General features: G+C 37.7%; 2 protein-coding genes across 7 annotated transcripts in view; one reads left to right on the top strand and one right to left on the bottom strand.

Moving 5' to 3' along the window:
- Positions 1-3,972: 3,972 nt before the first annotated feature.
- The window catches only part of LINS1 (lines homolog 1), a 28,886-nt gene continuing 14,782 nt past the window's right edge, over positions 3,973-18,076 (bottom strand). For 2 of the 5 annotated variants that reach the window (XM_077124025.1, XM_077124027.1), the window contains 7 exons: positions 14,532-14,667; positions 12,020-12,525; positions 11,807-11,896; positions 11,174-11,315; positions 10,077-10,667; positions 8,595-8,766; positions 3,973-6,638 (listed from right to left, as the gene is read on the bottom strand). In XM_077124025.1, coding sequence (XP_076980140.1) covers positions 5,753-6,638; positions 8,595-8,766; positions 10,077-10,667; positions 11,174-11,315; positions 11,807-11,896; positions 12,020-12,418 — 2,280 coding nt within the window. In that variant the 5' untranslated portion in view covers positions 12,419-12,525; positions 14,532-14,667 and the 3' untranslated portion in view covers positions 3,973-5,752. Of the gene's footprint in view, positions 6,639-8,594; positions 8,767-10,076; positions 10,668-11,173; positions 11,316-11,806; positions 11,897-12,019; positions 12,526-12,663; positions 12,869-13,910; positions 14,493-14,531; positions 14,668-18,076 lie in introns of those variants that run through there. The other 3 variants (XM_077124026.1, XM_077124024.1, XM_077124028.1) reach the window with 2 other exon arrangements.
- ASB7 (ankyrin repeat and SOCS box containing 7) overlaps positions 13,484-18,076 on the top strand; it is a 99,131-nt gene continuing 94,538 nt past the window's right edge. Inside the window, exons 1-2 of one of the 2 annotated variants that reach the window (XM_077124035.1) lie at positions 13,484-13,685; positions 16,571-16,786. The gene's annotated coding sequence lies outside the window, so the exon portion shown is untranslated. Of the gene's footprint in view, positions 13,686-16,208; positions 16,787-18,076 lie in introns of those variants that run through there. The other variant, XM_077124034.1, reaches the window with a different exon arrangement.

Here is an 18,076-nt window from a genome sequence, read left to right as displayed (position 1 = left end):
ATGCAAATAAGTAACCAAAAAAGACTGGTTGGACAAAATAGCCTCTAAGTCAAAAGCTGTTATAAGAGACAAAGAAGGATAAACTATATATTAATGAAAGGGCAATCTATCAAGAAGAAATAGCAATCATAAATATGTATGCACCTAACCACAGGGCCCCAAAATACATGGGGTACACACTGGCAAAACTGGAGGGAGAAATAGATGTTTCTACAATAATAGTTGGAAACTTCAATACACCATTCTCATCAATAGACAGAATATTTAGACAGAGATCCATAAGGAAAGAGAACTTGAATCATACGATAAATGAACTAGACCTAACAGACATAAAGAGAACACTGCCACCCAAAACAGCAGGATACACGTTCTTTTCAAGGGCACATGGATCATTCTCCAGGATAGACCACATGTTGGGTCAAAAAACAAGGCTCAATAAATTTAAAAAGATTGAAATTATACAAAGCATCTTCTCTGGCCATAATGGAATAAATGTGGAAATCAGTAACAGGCAGAGTCCTGGAAAATCCACAAATAAATGGAGGTTAAACAACACACTTTTAATCAGTGGGTCAAAGAAGAAATTGCTTAATTTGTGCAGAATTTCAATTTAGGTTGATTGTAAAGGTTTGGAAATGGATGTTGGCGATGGTAGCACATTATTGTAATGTAATTAGGAGGAATGAATTACATAGATGAACGGGATTGAAAGGGGAAATTTAGGTCATATATATTACCAGCATAAAAATTAAAAGATAAAATGTAGGATGTATAACAGTGAACCCTGTTGTAGGTGATGGGCAATAGTTAATAGCAGAAGTGTAAAAATGTTCTTTCATAAATTATAACAAATGTATGACACTGACAAAAGGTGTTTATAATAGAGTGATATATGGAAAACAAATACATCCAACGTAAACTAGGACATAATTTACAGTACTATATTAATAACCTTTCATCAATTATACCAAAGGTAACTGTTGTTAAAAAAATACAATTAAAAAAAAGTGCTACCATCAATTGTAACAAATGGTCCACACCAACTCAAGGGGTTGGTTGTGTTTTGGCATGTTGGGGTTCTATAATTTATGCACAACTGCTCTGTAAACCCACAACTTCTGTAATAAAAAAAATAAACAATAAAAATGAAGGGTGACTCCTATTTCACATCATATACAAAAATTAACTAAAAAGAGCCCAATACTATAAAATACCAGAAAGACAAAGCATCTTTAGGTACTTGTGTTAAACAATAGTTTTTTAAAGATTTTACACCAACGGCTTGAGCAACAAAAGAAAAAAAGTAGATAAATAGGATTTCATCAAACTTAAAAACTTTGCTGCATTAAGGATTTCATCATGAAAGTAAAAAACAACCTACAGCATGGGAGAAAATATTTGGAAACCACATCTGATAAGGATTTAACATCCAGAATATATAAGGAACTCCTACAACTCAGCAATAAAACAACCCAGTTTAAAAATGGGCAAAAGACTTGAATAGACATTTTCCCAAAGAAAATATACAAATGGCCAATAAATACATCAAAAGCTGTTATTAGTGATCTATGAAAAACAAATGAAATCCATGATAGATACCACTTTAGATCCTCTGGAATGGCTACTATTAAAAAAAGCAAAATAAAAGGTGTAAAAGAGAATTTGAGAAATAAGAACACTAACTCATTACTGGTGGAAATGTAAAATGGTGCAGACACTGTGACAAACAGTTTAGCTGTTACTTAAAAAGTATAATATTACTATATGACCCAGCAATCCCATTTCTATGTATATACACCCCAAAGAACTGCAAGCTGGGACTTGAACAGAACAGGTATTTGCATACCAGTGAACATAGTACCATTATTTACAACTGCTAAAAGATGAAAGCAGCCCAATAGTCCATTTACAGATTGTTCTAGTTTGCTAGCTGCCGGAATGCAACACACCAGAGATGGACTGGCTTTTTATAAAAGGGAATTTATTTTGTTGGTTCTTCAGAGGAAAGGCAGCTAACTTTCCACTGAGGTTCTTTCTTACATGGGAAGGCACGGGATGGTCTCTGCTGGCCTTCTCTACTGGCCTCTGGGTTCCAACAACTTTCCCCGGGGTGATTTCTTTCTGCATCTCCAAAGGCCTAGGCTGAGCTGCTTGGGCTGTGCTACCTTGAGCTCTCTCATTTAAGCACCAGTCAATTAACTCAAACGTCATTCATCGCAGCAGGCACGCCTCCTAGCTGACTGCAGATGTAATGAGCAACCGATGAAGTTCACGTACCATTGGCTCATGTCCACAGCAACAGAACTAGGCATGTTCACGTGGCCAAGTTGACAACTGAATCTAACTACCACACAGATGAATGGGTACACAAAATGTGGTTTATTATTCAGTAGTAGTAGAAGTGTAAGAATGCTCTTTCATGAATTATAACAAATCTATGACACTGACAAGAGGTGTTTATAATAGAGTGATATATGGAAAACAAATACATCCAATGTAAACTATGGACATAATTATTCAGATGTAAAAACAAATGAAGTTTCCTACAAGTGACATGTATGGACCTTGAAGAGGTCATGCTGAGTGAGATAAGCCAGATACAAAAGGATAAATATTGTATAACCTCACTGATATGAAATAATCAGAATAAGGAAACTTAGAGTCAGAAACTAGAATACAGCTTGCCAGGGGGCGGGTTGGGGTACAAAATGCAGACTGAATGCTTAATCAGTAGTTCCTATTTGGGGTGATGGAAGAGTTTTTTGGTGGTGGTGTAGCACAATATTGCGGATTTAGTTGATGCCACTGAACTGTGTATTTGAATGTGGTTGGAGGTGGAAATTTGAGTTATATGTTAGAATTAACAGTTGAAAAATAAACCATAGAACTCTACAACAGTGAACCCTAATGTAAACTATGAACTTTAGTTAATAGTATAATAATATTGCTACTTTATTTATAATAAGTTAACACACTATTGCAAAATGTTAAGACGGAAAACTGCGTGTGTGAGGGGGTGTACGGGAACTGTTTTCTGCATGATTTATCTGTAAATGTATAACTTCCTTAACAAAAAAATTGAAGAAAAAATGCGACAAATGTTACAATAAAGGAAAGAAGCAAGGTGCAGATAATACAAAGCTTATGAAATCTAATGAACCATTTCGGGGGACACCTCATAGGTCTATCATTTAAGATGAAGCTTGAAGATGTATGGGCAAAAGTTTGTGCAACCAAGAACAGTGTGTAGGGAGAATCACAGGTGAAGCTAGAGAAGTAGGCTGGGCCCAATTGCACAAGACCTTATAAAACTTGTTGGAGAAACTTTTAATTTTGACTGGCATTTCCCAATTTCACCATCCTGGCACACTGGGCATGCCACAGATAACTGAGACATCAATGGTGATTTGTTACTAATAATAGGTGAAATGACATCTGCTTGACAATTAACTTTTATAATTACCCCACACTTATAATGTTGAATGAAAAGGCAGATGCAAAAGAATATACACCCATGATTCCATGCAAATTTAACCTATTCTGCCTCAGGTCAGGATGTGGTAACTTTTGGGGGTGGGCAGTGATTAAAGGGACAAGAACAGATACTTCTACGGTGTCACTAAGGTTGTTTCTTGATCTGCATAGTGATTACACTCAGTTGCGTTGTAAAAATTTATCAAGCCATATGCTTACATGTGTACTCTCCTGTATCTGACAGACTAAGTTAAAAAGAGTAGATTCCGAAACCAGAGACCCAGGTTTGATTCCTGGTGCCTGCCCATGCCAAAAATAAAATAAAAAAATAAATATAGATTCGTGACACTTTATACTCACTGTGATTCACAAATGCTGTTTTTTTTTTTTTGTTTGTTTTTTTTTTTAAAGAGAGAGGGAGGAAGGGAAGGAAAGACAGAGAGAAGGAAGGAAGAATGGAAGGAAGGAAGGGAGGAAGAAAGGGAAACATCTTTAAACATTTTCTTGTTTTATTATATTTTGTTTGTTTGTTTGTTTTTTACATGGGCTGGGGCCGGGAATCGAACCGGGGTCCTCCGGCATGGCAGGCAAGCACTCTTGCCCGCTGAGCCACCGCGGCCCGCCCACAAATGCTGTTTTTATTTGAAGGTTGGAGTCAGACTGCTTGTTGGAGGTACACTTGGAACTCAATGTACACAAGAATACCACCAGTTATGTGTACCCCTATGGCCCTGAGAACAGTTCCTGGATATACTGAACCAGTCACCGTCACCAATAGTAGGGTTTGGTGAATTGATTTATACCCAAGAGCCAGTTACAATATGTAGGGATTCTGAAATACCAACACTTAGTATATGTATGAGATCGGTTTTTCCTTATTTTATATATACAAAGGGTTGATAGCTCTTTTATTAACCTTATGAATACATTTGCATAAGCATGGATTAATGCAATCAACATTTTTGTTCTCATAAAGACAAAGAAACAGGTTTTTTTTGCTTTTCTTTAAAAAGTTATTTTCATTAAAAAATGTATTCAGTTAAAAACAAATAAATAGAACAGTACAAAAGGATATAAAAGTCAAATCTTCTACCTCAGACTTATCTCCCAATGCAACCATTATCGAGTTTCTAATACAAATATTCTTCCATAAATATTTCACACACACATACACAAAAGCTTAAGTAATATGTGGACATTATTTCTGCCCCCTAAATTTTTTTAAACAAGTGGTGAAACAGTGTATTCACTTGTTTGTTTTTTTTTATACACTCGTTTTTTTTCACTGGGGATTGTTTCATATTTGTAAACACAGAAATACTTCATTCTTTTCAGAGTCAATTAGAACTCCACAGAGCATATAGATAATGCTTTATTTAACCACTTTTTCTAGTCTTTTGTTCTTACAATGTGGCACCAAAACCCCTTTAGTATGCATTTTTTGTGCTCTGGTGGGAATATTCTCTCATCAAAGGGTATGTATTTTTCAAATTATGGTGGAATGTGCCCCAATGTATACCCCCCCCCCGCCCCACCAACAGTATGCTACCAAACTGTTTTATCTTTGAATTACTATTTGGTTAACATGGCATCTCATTCTTATTTTAATTTGCAGTGCTCTTTTGGGCTCCACTGATCTTTCCATTTCTACGTGAATAATTAACTGTTTTAATTATCATAGGCTTAAAACATATTTTAAGGTCTGGTGGACTTTTTTTAATTTCTTTATAAAAAGATCATTTAAAAAATATTAACAATAGCATCTTAGTTTGCTTTAATGACAGGCTTATAAGGACCATAATTGCTGCTCATATTAACCAAATCCAATAAACATATGAACACTTGAATTTACCGCCTCTCCTCAGAAAGACAGAATTATTCATATCACAAAAAGTTAAACAGGAAAATCACTTAGTGATTTAAATTTTTTTAGAGAAGAGATTCATGTACAAAAGCTGTTACGTCTCTTTAAAAAATTGCTATGATCTTAAATTTTTTATATATCATAAGACATTTAAATATCTCAGAGTGAGATAATAACCATTTCAAATTTTGTGTAAGTTTGAATTACCATAAAGTTCAAGTGGCGCAAACCTGTAACACGTGACCAGTCATTTAATCGATCTTTTTCAGTCTTTGGGTTGCTTCCAATGAGGCCAAAAGAAAGACTTGATTTCGAAAACACTTTTGAGCTATTTTTTTTTTCTTTTCCTATTATCTCATTGAGGCAAATTTGATATTAAGGGCAAACAGTTCCTGGAAGTAAAATGCCACTGTTTTACAAAGGGCTCCTATTCTTACACATCAACTCAATATGTTTTAATAATTTCAGAAGTGCTGATGGGTTATATGGGAAAAGATTTTTCTTCTGCAAACGGTCAACAGCTCCTTGTAATTCTTCAAAGCATTTAACTGTTCTGTAGGATATTCCCATTTCAGAAGCAATGTTATTTGAGGCTACTTCACAATCACTGGAGAAGCAAGTATTAGATTCTTTTGGCAGCAGAAGCCTTGACTCAGGCTCTGATCCAGACTTTCTTTTCTCCTTTCTTGACCCGGCTCTGTTCTGAACCTTTTTAATTGCTTCTTGGTATAAAGATGTCTGATTACTGTTTGCTAAATGTTGATCTATGGATTCCATTTCAGAATCATCAGAGCTGTCATAATCCACCAGACTTTGAGAAGGTTGGGGAAAAATCAGACTGTCAGCCTGGTACATGGCGTGGGTCTCCCTGAATGTCACAACCTGGCTGGGTGGTTCAGAAGAAGCATCAGAAGCCCAGGAGACCCAAGCATTAGCATTTACGTGACCATCGGGAGCAGTCAAATAGTGTGGTTCCATGTGGTTGGTGCTCCTGTCTTGGACAATTGAGGGCATACAACTACAAATATCAAAGCCCTCTTCAGATTCAGTTGCATCAAAGTACTTGCAAATGGTGAGAAAATTACCCCAGTCTTTTTGTAGTAATTTTAAATATCTAACAAAATATTCAAGAAAACAGGTTTCTGATGAAATCAAAAAGTCAAGAAGAACGGTAGAATCAAATCCTATATTTTTTAAGAAGAATAAGAAAATACAGTGAGGATTAGAGCCATTTTCATGTGTGTGACAGTTCCACCTTCCTTTTTCTTGGGTCAAATTTTCAGTAGCTTTATAACATTCTCTGAAATAAAAAATGGAGAACCTACATTACTTAAAAAAAAAAAACAACGGTTTTAACAGATGTAATTCACAAATAATAAAATTCACCCATCAGACTATGTTTTAATCTGCTCATTATATTTAAAAAAAAAACTTTCTGGAAATTTTTTTTCAAAACCAATTCCTTTCCCCACAAACAAAATGAATCTGATTCAATAAAACAAACGCAGTCCACTGACTTTGGTAGCTCTAGTTTTTGTCTGCCCTTCTCCTGATAAAAATGTTCTTTTCCGAGTAACCAATTTCAAGTGGTACAGTAGGGCTGGAGGTCAATTTCCTCCTCTCCATCCACACACCCTCAGCAAGGGTGGACATGTGACCCAGAGTGACCAGAGACACTAGGCTCCTGGCCACAATGATTGGCTCCAACATGACCCATCCTGGCTCCAATATAATTACATCTTCCCAGGACTTTTGTTGGAGTTATGAAAGATGGTAACTGTAAAGCTGATATAAGCCTGAAGTCTGAGAATAAATTAAGAGCTGTGAAGTGGAGAAAAGGAGGAATAACAATGATATGATTACGGCCTTATATACAAAGTTATGTCTGATGTCAACTTGAGACCCTTTGGAATTCCCAAGTTATAAGCCAAAACATTCCTTTTTTTTTTCTGTTTAAACTGGTTTGAGTGCATTCCTATAATTTACAACCAAAAAATATTAACTAATACAACTACATTAAAAACAAAGCACACACAAATATGACTAAAGCACATGGCTCTTTGGACTTGATGAACTAATGTTCAGAAAGTCAGAAATTCATATATAAAGTGAATTTAATTCAGAGCCTTCTTCTTTCCTGGGAAGAAAGAAGCCAACTTTAAGGACAACTAAAATATATTCTAATAAGCTTGTGCCTTGTCATACTGAATTTGTATTTGACCACTTTTTTTTGAGCCTAATTCAAATCACATGCAGGAATTCTATGTTCTTGATTAGAAATTTTTGAATACCGGCCTTCAACACTTACAGTTTGAAAGCAGCCATTGCCAGCAATGTCATAATACAAGTAAGTACTGGCAGCAAAATATGTACCACCAATCATTAGTAAGAAATCCCTTTCTCCCAGGCCAAGAAAAAAATGGAAATAAAGCAAATATTTTAGGGTTTCAATAAACCAGAAGCAGAAACAGTGTAAAAGGGCATCAGTCATTAAATTCATAATCAATTATAGATATTTTCCGAGAGAAGATATTATCCCAAATATACCTGTTTTAATAAAGCAGAAACAAGATCAGTATAAAGGTAGTCAGCAATAATATAACTTCAAAATCAATTAGGGATATTTGTCTAAACAAAATTATCAACTGCAATTCAACTAAATATTAAAATGAAAACCTGGGGGTAGGCCATGGTGGCTCAGCAGGCAGAGTTCTTGCCTGCCATGCCGGAGACACGGGTTTGATTCCTGGTGCCTGCCTATGCAAAAAAAAAGAAAAGAAAAGAAAACCTGGAACAACTCCCTTGATTATATACAAATGTATACTTACCATAAAAGCAAAAATCAAAATTAATGTCTGTAGAGGTTCAATACAGAAAAGTAAGTTTTAGAGGAGCAAAGAGTTCTTAAATATCAATTAAATTAACACCCAGAGAAGTTTTAACTTCTCCTAATCACACAGGTAAAACAAAGGTGGAAAATAAACCAGAACCCAAGTTTTCTGATTCCAGTCTAGTTCTAATTCCTCAAATCTGCCGAGCCAACCAAATTTTCATAACAAAAACTCAAATGTGATCTCATTTTCATGCAGGCAGGGTTAAAGAAAGGAACTGGAACTTACAAGGAAACCACAATAATTTCAGAGATTTTTTTCCCCCTAACTATGGAAAGCCAATAATATGCCCAGCACATTATCAGAAACATTTTTTACTTTCCTGGCAGGTAGGTAGTACAAAAATTACTTCAAAATATACCAACTTGGTCAACTTGAGGTAGATACCCAGGGATGCCTTGGCAGCCTCCAGCATGTCATCATCTTGTTCTATGAAGACCCTGGTCAGCCACTCACAGGGATTGTGCAATTGCAGAGAGGGGTGAAGATGAGGCTTTAAGAAGGTCAGTAACTCAGACATGAATCTCTGTAAATCAACTTAAAAAATGCAAATTTCAAAGTGTAAGCAACAATATATGAATATGTTAATAACACCTTGCCTATAAATGAAATTATTGTGCTAAGGTACCTTAAGATGCATTAGTATAGTTCACACTTTGCAGAAGTCCTGTGAATTAGGAATTATCTCTATATTGCATAGTAGGAAACATTATGCAAGTCAGAGAAAACTGACTTGCCCAAGAGCATAAAGTAAAAAAAAGACAGCCACACTCTCTATTTGCTACAGATGCCAAATAACTAATTATCTCTGAGAAATAAAAGTATCACCTGTTATGTAAATTCTTGCTAAAAGCATATAAATAAAGAGTAGCAGCAACAGAAATCATTCCATTGGATATTAGGAACGTCTGTTGTAGAGGTAATAATGCAACCAAACATAAATAAGTTTGTCTTAAAACAATGGAAAAAGATTTTTTTCTGTTTGTTTAAAGCATTAAAAGAAAGCCCCAGGGTTTGCAGAATCTCAAGAAAGCTTGAGATTCTGCAAAAGTTTCATACACTACAGTTACTTTCCACAAACCTACAACCTAGCTTCCTAGGCCAGAGAAGTCCTGAAACCCAGAGAGGCCAGCCTCTTCAGAACAGCAACTAGTTCCATCACCCTATCCCATAATATTGACAGCTCTGTCCAACATGAAAAAAGTTTGAATGAGCATAGCCCAAATGCCCTTAACGATTAGAATATAACTCATACAAACTCTGAAATCTGTACTATAACTAATTGTTGTGGTGTGCTTTGAAACTTATTGCTTTTTTTGTACATATATTTCACAATTAAAAAAATGTTTAAATATAAAAAGAAAGCACTACTCTTAAGGTATGGGCACAAAAAGCAAAAAGGTTTTGGGCAGTTTTCATTGTCATGCAAATCTCTGATTTACATGCCACATGCCACCTAGTGTTGTAAATTATAACTGCACAGAATTATAACTCATAGTTATTATAACTCAAAAATAGCTAAAGGATACCCAGAGCAATTCAAAAATATGAATATGATTTGCCTGGCATCACTTTTTTTTTTTTTTTTTGGCATCACTTACTTTAGAAATGACTCAACAGCAATTTCTTTCTTCTTTATTTTTTTTTTAACCTACCTCATTCAGAAATGTAGTTTAGCCCAGAAAAAGTAGATGTATTTATTAAGGTAATTCCAGTTTATTTTTTTTTTAAAGAAAATATAATGAATTACAGCTAGGATAACACATAGTTTAAATAAATCAATGGAATTTATACTACTCCTGAGATTTAATAATTATGAATCATTTTACTTAAGTTTGAACAATTACCTTTCATGTCATTTGCTGAAGTACAATTTTGAAACTTGATTTCTAAGGATTTAATTAAAACTAAGCTCACTGCTCTAAGGATCACTTGATCTGGACCAGAGATACTTTCACATCCAGGTTGAACTTCATTGCCTCCAAAGAAGGAAGGTTTTCCATAAACAGACAATGTCCTCAACAACCCCAAATTCACAGCTTGCAAAATGGCATTAGCTAAAGCCAACATGTCCACATCTAAATGAAGATCTGGTGGTACGAAGGAAAGGGCAGATCCAGGAAAGAGGTCTTCACCCACTTTACAGAGAAGGCACTTTTTAATGAAGAGGATGAACTTCTTCTTGATGAAAGCTTGAACAGGCCAGGTAATAACATCCAGCACACAGGAAGGTTTCAAAAATAAAATCCTCTGGCAAGTGAAATGTGACTTCAGGTAGATTCTGGAGGCTATAAGAAGTTCAAGCAACTCCAGGAAACTCAACAAGCTGTTTATTATTTTAGAAGTATCTTGGAAGGTTTCAAAATGTTGAGAAAATAAGGAGTTGTAAAATACTTCAAAAATAGTGTCAAAAGGAGCCAGGAACTGCTTTAGAATTTCTGGAATTATAAACAAGGAAAACAAAGTCTTCTTAAAACACAGTCAGTATTACACTTTAATTTTTATAACTATTATCACTTTACAAGATGAAAAAGTAGATTTGGATTGTTTACCTCCAACATGAACAAATAAGGATACAAAAAGTAACTGCTAATAATCACCATTAACAATTTCTACAAACATAAATAAATCAAACTATGCAAGGGATAAATATATATATATATATGTATATATAAAATCTATACACACATATGTAGTAATGAAAAGTTTTAATACTTTTCTTGATAACTTTATTTTATTTAGTTTTATTATTTTTTAGTATTGGTTTGCTATGTCATTTTCTTTTAAAAAGGTATCTTCAATTAACTTTATTCAATTAACAAATAAGAGGAGAGATTCTGCCAAGAAAGAACAGATGTTGTAAAATAAATATTCTTCTTTATAATATAATGTTCTTCGGGAGCAAGACTGTGGCAGTCGTTATGAGATAACAAATAATTCCTACCTGTTTTTTGTGAACATGAATCTTTAAATATTTCTTTTATTACGAGTGTAAGGGTCCAGAGACAGGATGTTATCTTATTACTCTCAGAGTACTCAGAAAGATTTTTTTGACAAAAAGCAATCCAAGAATTACTTAATGTTATCTACAAATGAGAAAATAAAAACATTTGCATTAATTCATTTAGAAGAGAAAAATGTGATGCTGCATTTGTTAATACTGTTTCTCGTTACACTGAGGACCATTCTTAGAATTTATTTATATTAAATCTGTGAAAATTATTTTGGTCTCAAGCAGGAGATCTAAACACTTATTTTTGCAGGGGTGGGGAAGAGCTACCCACTCCTTTGAGAATCTAAACAAAGTCATGGACTATTTGACCAAAAGACATATACTGCTTCCCTGAAACCCACCCATTGGGTTAAGAATCTGATTTATAATGATTTACAATATATTTAAGACTCTAATCCTTGATATCATTGTATTGTTCCATTTTTCCACTTTTGTGGATTTACACATGTATTATGTCAGCAAAAATTCTATTAATACATATTTGAAATATAAGATCAAATGCCAAAAAGCAATTTCAAAGAAACTATAAGAAAAATAATAACCTAACGTTAATACTTATCTTACCTTCTCTCTCAGTTGGAAATAGAGAAGCAATGCAAGACACTTTGCAGCCATGTGGGATAGTAATTTATCTGAATTCTGGAACATAGAGATCTGTAGGATTGCAAATATTTAACTGCTATTGGTGACTGCTTTTTAGAAATTTTATTTTAAAACTTTTATTTAAAAAATCCAGATCTCAAAATAAACAAAAAGCAAAGGAAGTAAATGGCTTACTAATTTAGAATCCACTTCAGATGATTTTAAAAGACATTTAATGATGTCACTGTATTTCTCCTTTGCGTGGAAGTCAGTTTTGCAAGACAATATTCTGGATATCATCACTTTGATCACTGTCAACTGAAGCAGTGTTACTTCTCGGGCATTGCCCATCTGGGAGGGTCTCTTCAAATGCTCTGGTTCCATACAAGTGGTACCCAAATGGGCAAAGTGTGGCTGGTTCTTGTCCTGGCCCCCATGGATGTCTGGCCATTCTTGGGAGGTAACTGTAGAGAAATCTTGATCTGAAAATGTGGGGTTGAGATAGAAGATGTACTCATGGCTGTCTTTTTCAAGTGTGGCTTCGAGTAGCACCTTTTTGTATAACTGTTCTAAAACTTCACTGAAAGCTTTCATTTTGACTCCCAATATGTATCTTTTATAAGAAGGTTGACAACTCCAAATTGTAAGTATTATGGATCTTGGAAATGAGATGACTCTCTAAGATATTTCTTCAATAAAACCTAAAATAGGAAAAATACTTTAAAAATATTCATTACAAACAAAAGGCAACTGTTTCTACTTAATTATTAAGTTCCTTGAATTAAAAGTAATGCTGATTGTTTAATTTATTAAAGGGAAAACTGATAATAAGAACTTACTTTCCATACAGAATGAAGAACATAAAATCACTTTTCATTTTATCATAACAGAAACATTAGCATTCCTCTTGAGTTCATCAAACTTGGCCCTATTAATATCTTAGGGCAGATAATTCTTTAGGGTGGGAACTGTCCTGTATATCACAGGTTGCTTAGCAGCCTCCTGGACTCTATCCACCACACGCAGGTAGCACTCATGCCCTCTCTGTAAGAATGGTTAATAGAGACAGTCAGCTGACTGGGGATAAAGGGATGGGGGTACCTATAGCGTCCTTCGGGAACATTCCCCTGGATAGTCCATAGGATAGTGTTGGCAGTCAGGACCAACAATAGCTCCACTGGTGACATTCCACCAACAATTGAGGAAGAAGTTGGAACAAGACAGTGCAGGAAAGGGCTGCAGGACAGTTCAAACCGGTCTTACAGGCAGGGAAGGAGAGAGCTTCTGACGTAAGCTTAGAACTGGCGCCAAATAGGCAGAAACAAGTTTAAATAAGTAACGGCCAGTGTCACTGAAATGTAAAGTGTAATCAAAAGCGGGAACCTTTGGCGGGAAATTTGAATTAGTTAGACTGTCTGGATAGGCTGTAACCTCTGGAGTATCCAACCAGAGGAGAAACAGGGAAGGGACCCGCATGCTAGGCTTAGGTAATAAATACCACCGCTTTGGTCGCTGGGGGCATCAGCCACCATTTTTCGGCTGCGTGCGCCTTCTTGCAAGATCGTTAAAAAATTCTTTTCTTCTCTACAATCCGGTAAGCGTTTATTCTCTTTCAGGAATGGCTTACTTTGTAGCAATTTTGGGTGCTCATCTAGGATCTGACTTCGGAGGAGGCCCCCGCGGAGGACGCAGGGAAGGCAGGCCCTGCTGATTGAGTGGTCCCAGACTCTGCCATTAGGGGCCCACTTCTGACTGCCAGAAGGACCCGAGGCCAGACGCTTGGATCCACCGACTGTGAACGAGAAAACGGGAAGGGAAAATCTACCTCACAGTGACCAGGCAACTCTGTGCATGGAGCAAGGTAAGAAAAAGACTCGTGGGTATTGCCTTTGTGGTCGGGAAGAATTCTGACGAGCCTGGCACTGAGTGAGCAAGTGCCGAGTCCCAATCCGCAGTTCCCTTCTCCTATGAGGGAGAGGGTCAGAGCTGGATGAAGCAAAATGGTGCTGAGAGAAAGAAAACCAGGCAAGACTCAGAATGGTTAATAGAGACAGTCAGCTGACTGGGGAAAAAGGGATGGGGGTACCTATAGCGTCCTTCGGGAACATTCCCCTGGATAGTCCATAGGGAGAATGTTGGAACATTGGATGGATAGTGTTGGCAGTCAGGGCCAACAACAGCTCCACTGGTGACATTCCATCAACAATTGAGGGAGAAGTTGGAACAATTTGAAAAAAATAGGCGGAATTTTCCATTTCCGGGGGCTGCAGAGGAAAAAAAGGGTGAAAGAACATAGACCTGTTAAGTCCCTATACCTTCTGAGAAAAATACCTATTGGACCAGGGGAAATCGGTTATATACCTTGTCCAAACTTATGTCTATTCTAAATATCCTCTTTATGGGGGAAGAAAGGGGAATGGTGAGGAGGACAGCTATGAAACAGTGGGAGAGGCAGCACCCACCTAGGCAAGGGGTAATGGCAGCAGAGCAAAAGTTCTCCAGTGTAGATACTAATTGGAATAATACTAATCTGGAAGACAGGGCACAAATGAGGGATTTTAGAGACTGCATATACAAGGGATAAAATTGGCTATATCCAATTCTCATAAAATAAATAAAAAATAAATAAATAAAGCTTTTGAGGTGGCTCAAGAAAAAGACAGCTTAAGTTATCTTAAAAGGGACTTGAAGAAGTACCCAGACTTACTGATAGCCTTGTAATTTTCTAGTTTTTGTCTCTTTGGTTCATTAGAACTATTTCAGTGGTATGTGACGACTTGATCCAGAGACTGGGTGCTTCTATAATAATCCCATCACCAAATGCTGGAGTTGCAGACTTCCTCCTTGTAAGAGTGAAGAAAATGCGTGAATAAAATTATCTTGATATGGGAGCATTTTTCCTGTAGTTCAGTCTTGACGAAAGTGTCAGTGCAGGAATTGAACTTCTAGAAGGGTTATGGTGTCTCCTAACAGGACCTACCAACTACTTCTGAGCAATAATGTTGGATTTATTTGAGGAGCAAAAAAGATGCCTGCTTTCTGACCTGGCAAGTAGCTGAGCCAAGGAAGGGTTGGATGATTAGAAGAGACATAAGATTCTTGGTTAAACTGAAGATTTCATTTGGGAACCAAAAATTTTGTTATCTCTTGGATAGTGAGCCACATATTTTATGCATCTTTTCCAGCAAAAGCTTGTTGGATATTATGTTTTTGAGGAATGAACTTAGACAAAACCCATTCTGCTTACCTACAAACGTTGAGGGACCAGGTGAGGAAATGTTCAGGGATGGACTCTGATAGTCCTGTGGCCCAAAGATGTAAAGGGGTCTTGGCCTGACAGTCAGAAAAAGATCCAGAAAATAGATGGGTGGATGGATAAGCCACTAGGAGAGTTATTGAGAGAGTCTCAGAAAATGTTTGTGAGTAGGGAAGAGGAAAGCAGGAGCAACAAGCTAAAGTCATGTTAAGCATGGTTGACCACATGGTCAAGAAGGGATTAGAGATAAAGCAGGCAGAAGCAAGATAGAGAAACTGTCTGGCCCAAAGGGGATAAAGGAATGAGGAGGGCACAAGACTCGGCAGAGTGTTATCACTGTGGGAAACCTGGTCATTTCAAAAGGGAATGCCTGAGTTTAAAGAAAGAAGGATGAGTAATACCCCTGATGAATTTTGGGGATTAGGAAGGTCAGAGCCTCCTCGTCTCAAGAACCACCAGGAGTCTTTGGTAAATCTGAAGGTGGGTCCATATCAGGGAGAAATTACACTTTTGGTGGACACTGGGGCAGCCTGATATTCTGTGACCCATATCCACAGGGGATAGAATTCTCTGGTTGCTCCCTCACAATTTCGGGGGTAAAAGGGGAAGGACTTAAAAGTTCCCATTTTCAAACCTACTAATATCTGTTGAGAAGGATCCTATACCCCCCTGCTGTACAGTCCAAAAGCTGGGAATAACTTGTTGGGAAGGGATCTGATAGTACCCATGGGACTTGCGGATGGGCATGATCCAAGACTACTGCACAGAAAGCCAATGAGTGTTGTGGGATTTGTGTGACAAGAACCACTGCCAGTAAGGACTGAAAGGGACAGAAAAAGGACAATGTGAAAGTAAAATAACTTCAGAGGTAGAACCATGGAAGCTAAAGTCTAAAGTCAAAAAACCTCCAGCAAAAACAGACCCACCCAAGTACTTGGAGAGGGTAAGTTTGCCCAGAGGCAGAAGATGGGCCTTCCACCTCATGGTGGAGGAATGGTGCCAGGCCTTGGAGAGGCACCAAGTCCTTGGGCATGTGCTCTAGAGATGGCAGAAGGCCCAGGTGCGGCCCGATGTTTGGAGAGGGTGGAGCCAAGATGGGTGTAGTCTTCCCAGTGTTCCCTAGGGTTGTGTTGGAGAGGCGGGCCACTGCATAGGCCCTTGGAAAGGGTGGGACTGCCAGTTTCTAAGGCCCCAAAATAAATGACTCTCAGATTTTGAAATCAAATGGAGTTTGCCATGCAGGTTTTCTAAACTGCTTGGGTCCAATGACCCCTGTATTCCTTCAGATTTCTCCCTATGGAAATGAGGATATGTATCCTATGACTGTCCCTCCTTTGTATGTTGGCAGCAAATAATTTGTTGAATCTTACAGGTCCAGAGCCAAAGGAAAATTCTTCCTTAAGACAGATCATGCCAGTAGCTGACTATGCGAAGGACCTCTTCCTTAAGAAGTATGTACTGGCTTTGTCCTCTCTTCTGTTATCCCTCAGGCACCTTGGCTTGCTGGCCCAGACCCCACCTCTTGAATTTGCTGCCCATCAACACCAACCTGGCAGCTGGATCCTCATCAAACTGTGTAAAGAGTCCAAACTCCAACTGGGAAGGACCCTATCAAGTTCTGTTGACAACTGAGATGGCTGTCCAGATGGTAAAGAAAGGCTGGACTCACTACACCGAAGTGAAAGGACCAGTACCTGAGCTGAACGGTAAGTACCCAACAACACAATCCACTTCCTGGAAAATAAGTCTAACTTTGGACCTTTTAAAAATTATGTTAAAGAGACAACAGTTAGAAGCTAGAAGAGGTTTTTGGATTTGGGGTTTGTATTCTGTATTTTAATCTAATATAGTTAATACTGACCCTGGCCAAAGGAGAGTCTTACGATAGGAAGACAATGAGAGTCTGAGACTCAATTAAAAAATAAGAATAATTATACTAGTCATAATGTTCCAAACTGGGGACACAACAAACCCTGTCAAACTGGTAGTGAATGTAACTGAAGGTTTAAAGCCCCAAACTGTACAGTGTGATGAAAGGCAGACTCAGCAAACTCATCAGGAAGGAGGCAGGACAAGAGTTCAAGCAAAGTCTTTATTTCAGGGAGAAAGAGAGCTGCCCTGGCGCCAGCGTTTGAAGAGAGAGAGAAAACCGGCTTAGGGTTAGGGAGTTGGCTCTATTGGCTAGTTTTCAGAAATAGGGGGCTAAGTTTGGAGTTGGCAGCTTCCAATTGGTAAAATCTAAAACTTAAATGTTGCCTTAGGCATGCAGGGTTATAAATGCTGGAGTGTGTATAGTGAATACAGGAAGCTTACATAAGAATGCATTTGTCGGAGAGTGGAGGTTGAGTAATAAGAGGTTATCATAAAGAGGGCAGCTGATTGAGGGTGAAGGAGATGAGCTGGCATGGTTTGGGGTGAGAGAGGCATTCTGAAATATCTGCCAAGGGTAGGTTACATCCTGAGGGGCCAGAACCAGTAGGGGGGTGTTACAGTCAAGCCTCTCCTTGCCCCTCCTGGGATGATATATGATAGACCACCCAGTTTCAAGGGTGGACTGTGAACATGGGATTAATTTCATAAACCTAGAGGCCATTAAAGCATAATACAGCCTTTTACAAAGGTAATCTTTCATCAGACTGCGGAGATCTTCAGTGCAACTCCATACTGATATGATCAAAAAGGCAGACAGGGTGGGCACAGTGGCTCAGTAGGCAGAGTTCTTGCCTGCCATGACAGAGACCCGGATTCGATTCCCAGTGTCTGCCCATGCAAAAACAAACAAACAACAACAACAACAAAAAAAACCAGACAAAATCAGTATCACCACTCAAGGTGGGAAATCCAGTTTGAGCTCAAACAGACACACCTCCCCTAATCGAGTATATGGAGTGGGGGTAGACATTACTGGGAAGGGAAGATTCAGGATACAAGTCCTCTCCCCAACATCACCAATGCCCTCTCCAGTGAACTATTCAATAGTGCCTAAGGACATCCAG

Source organism: Tamandua tetradactyla, chromosome 12 (genome assembly GCF_023851605.1).
Source record: "Tamandua tetradactyla isolate mTamTet1 chromosome 12, mTamTet1.pri, whole genome shotgun sequence".
Taxonomy (NCBI): domain Eukaryota; kingdom Metazoa; phylum Chordata; class Mammalia; order Pilosa; family Myrmecophagidae; genus Tamandua; species Tamandua tetradactyla.
This window is presented reverse-complemented; position numbering and strand designations above follow the sequence as displayed.